At 37.9% G+C, this 6,000-nt stretch overlaps 1 protein-coding gene across 2 annotated transcripts in view; it reads left to right on the top strand.

Annotated features, from left to right (window-relative positions):
- NAP1L1 (nucleosome assembly protein 1 like 1) overlaps nt 1–5,535 on the top strand; it is a 31,493-nt gene extending 25,958 nt beyond the window's left edge. For both annotated transcript variants that reach the window (XM_061454742.1, XM_061454741.1), the window contains exons 12-15: nt 36–158; nt 1,150–1,182; nt 1,573–1,623; nt 2,755–5,535. In XM_061454742.1, the coding sequence (XP_061310726.1) occupies nt 36–158; nt 1,150–1,182; nt 1,573–1,623; nt 2,755–2,790 (243 nt within the window). In that variant the 3' untranslated portion in view covers nt 2,791–5,535. The remainder of the gene's footprint in view (nt 1–35; nt 159–1,149; nt 1,183–1,572; nt 1,624–2,754) is intronic.
- Nucleotides 5,536–6,000: the final 465 nt, after the last annotated feature.

The following is a 6,000-nucleotide window of genomic DNA, read 5'->3' on the forward strand; positions in this document are numbered from 1 at the left end:
GTCAAAAATGACTTAGGAAATAATGTTTTATGCAGGATGATGATGCTGAGGCAATCCTTGCTGCAGACTTTGAAATAGGTCATTTCTTGCGTGAACGTATAGTCCCCCGATCAGTATTGTACTTCACAGGAGAAGCTATTGAAGATGACGATGATGATGTAAGTATAGTGTTCTTTTAAAATGCTAAAAACTTTGAAATAAAGCTGCTTAAAGATTTTTGGTAATTTCTGACTTAAAATGTTGGTATCTTTAGAATGGGATGTATCAACATTAGTTTCAGCTGAACTTCCTAAAGAGCAGCACAAAACTAATTCATCCTTGAAGTAGTGACTCCAGAGTTTCATAGTAAAAGGAGTAGTAGAAGCTGAACATTTAGAGGATGTTTTAAGGAGGATTTTGTGTATAAGGCATTCATAGGGTGGCATACCCCATACTTTGGTAGAGCTATAATGAGCTGCCAGACAACAAATCAGTCTTATTTATCTACCTGCCCTTCCTGTTCTTTGTGCTTATAGTGATACTGTGCTACTAAGTTCCTTGAGATTCAAGCCTGATCCTTTTGGAGGGTATTCTTATTAAAAAATTGTAGATAAGCACATTCAGATCATGTGAAAATATTCAAAGTGAGCTTTGTAAAGGCTTGAATTAAGTGTTGTAAAAGAGCTAAGCTTGCAAACAAACCACAAACCCCCAGAACTTTAGGTGGGCAAAATATTTTCTTGCTACTGCACAAACAAGGACAGTTTGACAGTTAAGATAGCTTAAGTAAGTCCTGCCTTAAAATTTATTTTTAGAATGTAAAATGGTAGCTCTTAGTCCAAAGCGTTGGCCTGGGGGATGTAGAAGAGGGAAGTAACTGACTGTACAAATTGCCTTAGGCTTTGAGACACTCCACTGGCCAGAAGGCTTATCGTAGTCTAATAAGCTCTTCCAGTGTTGTATGTAAGGAACTTAAACTAGACGGTTTTCTCTGCTAGAGCATAGCTTAAAAGATTGAGCATTGCTCATGCTGATACAGAAAACACTTTAAAATCTGTCAATAAGAAATTATTTTGGAGAGCACAGTACCGTATGGTCTCTGGCATTTACTTGAGTTATCTGTCTGTACAGCTGCATTTATGACCCTATCAAAACCTTTTTATTTTCTAGTACGATGAAGAAGGTGAAGAGGCAGATGATGAAGTAAGTTGACAAGTAGCCTTGATTTAAATAATTTTCCTTTTGTAGTTTATCTGAAATAAGAGTTCCTTTAGTTTTTTAATACTCTGGACACTAAGTTTAAGCATTACTTAGGAATGTAAGACACAACGTGAAATTTTGTGGATCTAGGGTGAATACTTCAACCTAGCAAAAAGCCCAAACCAAATGAAGACCACCCTAAGTTATCTTACAAATTAAATTGCAACTGATGTCAAAAGATGATGTGCTTTGTGGAGGGCTAACTGATGCAATATGTATAACTTAAAGTGGTAATGTATTTAAGAGCATAATTTAATCTTAATTTTAATGAAAATGGCTCAGGAAGTTGAATGTGTATAAGCTAGAGTAACATAAACAAGTGTTTTCTTTCAGGAGGGGGAAGAAGAAGCAGATGAAGAAAATGATCCTGACTATGACCCCAAAGTAAGGAATTATAAAGACTGTTTGAATTTTGTGTATGCATACTTACACTTACAAATTTATGTAGGTTAAATCTTGATTATTTTTTTGATTAAATACTTAATCAGTAGTTCCAAAGGTGAGTATGTTTTGGCTAAGGCTATTTCTGCCCCAGTTCTGACAGGCTAATAATGATAGCGCGACTTTGAAGTTCTTTCTCCAAGAATCATTTTGTAGAAGTGACTTTGGCTTTGAGCACTGAAATTATTCAGGCTTGGTTTTCTTGCAGCAAGTTGCTGCTAATAGTGAAAATGTTCTGTAATTGTAACTCCACACAGAGAACTCCATGATGCAGGTTCAGTTTTGGGAACCTGTCCCAAGCTGACTCTGGCACAGATTTTTCCAGCAGAGCATAAAACTGAAGCTTCTTCAGGATAAATAATAGCAAGTCTTTCATTGCTTGAGGTAGAAGTGAAGGTTCAGGAATGTGTTTACAGCCAACTACTGAAATGTGAATAGCTGAGAATGACTATCTGCTTTCTTACTCCATGGGAGAAGGGCAAGTCGCTAGTCCAGCTCAGTTTGCTGGAAAAGTGACTGTGAGCCACTGGGTTCATAGATTCTTCCTAGCTGAAGAAAAGGTACATTTGGCCACCCAAAAGCATCTAATGGTGGTAGGTGAAAGTTGTAGTTGCGAAAATAAAGTCTGGGAATGAAGAATGTCTGCTATGAAATCTGCTTTCAATTTCTGATGAGGAGGCAGCATTTTTTTCAGTAGAAGTGGTTTGAGCCACAATGAAAGTACTCTTGAAAGAATTACATAATCTCAGTGTTGTACCTAGAAAGATGTAGGGTGTAGAACTGTTAATCAAAGTGTACAGCCTGTTGGTTATGGTCCATCTGCTGTAGTGTATTCAGATTGCTTCCAATTGAAAAAGGTTTTGGAATCAAAATGAAGCTGCTGGAAGATGGGCTTCTTGTGTTATGTTGCCACAATCTGAAGACAGTGGTATTGCTAATACTATGCCATTAGTTTAAGGGAAAAGAGAAAAGAAGAACTTGAATACTGGAACTTAAGAAAGTAGGCTTAGTGGTATTAATAGTTCTTTTAAAACACTGATACCTGTAAACTGTTTTTTCCTTTTTTCTTAACAGAAGGATCAAAACCCAGCAGAATGCAAGCAGCAGTGAAGCAGTGTGTATGTGGCCTTGAGGATTACCTGCACTGTAATAGCCTAAACACAACTATTAGTTACTTACAGCCTTATGTTTTGTATCTTGGTAGAATTAAGTAACCAATTTCTTTAAAAAAAAAGAAATCAAACACATAAGAACCAGTTTAAAATGTAGGTTCAATCTACCTAGCATTTTAACAGTATAATTTTCTGCCAATACGTAGAATGCAGTAAATCCCCTAAAGCATGAATGTTAATTCATTGCTACATAGTTTGGTTCTTGTGAAGTCTTTGTCATGTAGCTATTAGACTGCAGCTGTGAAGATTATCAGAACTGTTAACTGAGACCAATATTTGTTTAGAGAAAACTTCTCTCCTGAAGAACCAACCAAAGTATTTTTCAGCCCAGTAGTCGGAACGGGTTTAAGTCTGCTTGCACTAGCTGTGCCTTCATTACTTTGTTATAGAACTGGCAGTGACTTGTACTAACTAGGAGATGATGCATTTTGAATTTGACTACTTCAGAAGATTGGTATAACTTGTTTAATTTCCAACGAGACCACATTAAACATTCATAACTGTCAGCTTGTTTATGCTATGGGTTTTGTATTTTATGTGACATAGTGATCTACAAAAGAAACCTAGTCATCATATTAAGGTTATTGTTTACCACTGGGGTGTGAATAAAACCTAGTATTTTCAGAAGCTAGTCTTGTTTTATTATGATGTGTGTATCTGCATGTAAGGCATATCTTTCATGCTGCAGTTCACTTTCACTAGAAAAAAACGTTGAGAGTTACTGAGAAGTAAATTATATAGCATTTTAAAACCAAACACAATAGTTTGGAAAGTTTGAGCCATACTTTCCGCTTGCAGTGTGATACTTGTGAATCTGAGCTAGATGTTTCAGTGATTGGTCAACACTGCCATTTTGGAGAAGACAAGTCTTTTGAAGTGGGGCTAGATCTGATAAAGGACTTCAGTATTGCTGTGCCTGACTCTAGGGCACTGGTCATTAGTATGAATTCTGGAGCCAAGAAAGGTGCCTTGGATTTCTGTGTAGACAGAGCTGGGTTGTCCTGAACAAAACCTGCCCTGCAACCTAAGGGAGTGCTAGAACACTTAGCTGTATTCTACTTTGTACTCACTGTATCAAGCATCTACAGAGGAGAAAACAAATCCGAAGGGAATCAATCCCCTCTTCTCACCCAAAATTTTGTTCACTTTTATATCTGTGTGTTCTGGTTCATACTTTGTCTGTATTGATGTTCATTGTCAGTTAGAACATGGGCTAGATTTTTCTCATGCTAACCTTATCTGTAGTCTAGCAGTGGAGGTGCTGGTGTGATGTGGATTTGAATGCCTTCAGCTTGAAGAAACTATGACCCAATGACTTCCATTTGAGTTTTTCCAGTCAATAAGATGCTACTGTATTCTGTGTCGTCTTGTCATTCATGTAACTGTAGAAGTTCTGATCTTCTAAGCAAGTACCCAGATAACTTTCTGAGGGATGGGAAGGTCCTTGAAGGACTGGAAAGAAGGATCCAGCTAGCATGGATCCATTTTTGCAGTGACTGCTCTTTTCTTTTTCTTGCATTTCTTTTTGTTTGTTTCCTTCCTTGCCACTGGTACATGGACTTAGCTGTAAAGGATTAAAGGGCTGAAAAGAGTAGGGCAAGCAGGAGGCAACAGCTGCATGAGGATAAGGCTGGTGGAAGAGTTTCTTTAGTATGTCTCTTGGTTGGAGCGTAAGTAATACAGAATAAAGCTTATCCCAAGTGCCCTTCTTGAATCCTCAGCCCCCGTGAAAGGAAGAGGGTTGAATATGCCCTGACTAAACTGATTTTTATCTTCGGTTTAATTCCTTGAAGGCTCAAATACCATACTGCTTCATTTCAGAATCCCTGTCAGGCTTCATCTTTCTCCTGTCCATGGACTTGGGAGCAGGAGCTCTTGCCACCTATAGCTGTGTATAGAACAGTACTGTTGAAGTTCTGCTCTTAGGTGTTTGTTTTTTTTAGGTAACGCATAGATCATAGTGTTGAAAAATAGAGAAATGAAAAGTTAACTTCACACTCTATGGTAGTTGTGTTCTTATGGTACAGATCCTGATTCTGCCAGTTTGTGTTTCACTTGGTCTCTTCTCTAAATGTCTCCAGGGTTAAGCTTAATCTTAAAATTCAGGGCATGGGAAGACCAAACTGATGGTATGTTATGAGCTTGAACAGTCATTAATATGGGGCTTTGGGGTTCATACTTTTTGACATGAGAAGTCTCTGAAGTCCTTACTTAGATCTAGCCCATTTTTACTAACAGCATCTGGCAAATGTATCTTAAAAAGAGAAAGCACTGTTGAAAGTTATCCAATGAATTTCAAAAGTCACTGTTAGGAAATTTTCGATGGCTTTCTCATTTAATATCTTCATATCATACAATGGGATGCAGTATTTGAAAAGGGGAGTTTGTAGTTGTCAAAGGTCACCTGCAGCCTGCAAGATCCAGAGCCATGAATCCATCTCTGTCAACAGATTTTTGGTAAGCTGCTCTCTAGATTGACTTGCTAGTTCTCAATCAGCAGGTCTTGTGCTCTGCAGACTGCAGCAAAAGGAAGGTTATAATCATACAAAATAAGGTGCCAGTTCTTACGGTGTCAGTTAAATAAAAACTGTTTTGGTGCTTAACGTAGTTTTGTGCTCAAAGACATTTGTTTAGCAATTCTGAAAGGCAGTATGTAGCAGGAACATTAAACTTTCAACATTGATTGGAGTATTGTGACTCATTCTTTTCACTTCTGGGGTTATACCAGCAGTAGAGAAACTCTTCATTTAGTATTTGAGGGGGATCAGTTACCTTGTTAACAAGTTCAGGCTAGGAAAATGTGTCAATGAAATAAGATTTCTTGGTCAGTTGTTGCAGTACTGCACCCAAATTTAAGATCTGGGTAAATGATGTCTTCTGTCTAGTTTTGGTCACTGTTTGAAGGGAGAATTAAGGAAAAATGGGGTGATGGTGAGGAAAACGGAGAATTAACGGGGACTTTGGATGACAGCAAAGGGTGCTCAGAGCTTATGCTTGATGGAGACAGATGCTTCTTGGGTAGTTATACACTTTCAGCAAATGTAGGTTAGCTTTCCTTAGCACTGTGTTCCTGCCTGGTATAACTTTGCTAATGTTAAATAATCTCAAAGTTGTCGTGAAATAAAGTAGACCAGACTTAAGCTTAGCA

This window comes from Pezoporus flaviventris, unplaced genomic scaffold (genome assembly GCF_033815535.1).
Source record: "Pezoporus flaviventris isolate CSIRO_AGI_PZ_B2104156 unplaced genomic scaffold, CSIRO_AGI_Pfla_v1 ptg000016l, whole genome shotgun sequence".
NCBI lineage: Eukaryota > Metazoa > Chordata > Aves > Psittaciformes > Psittacidae > Pezoporus > Pezoporus flaviventris.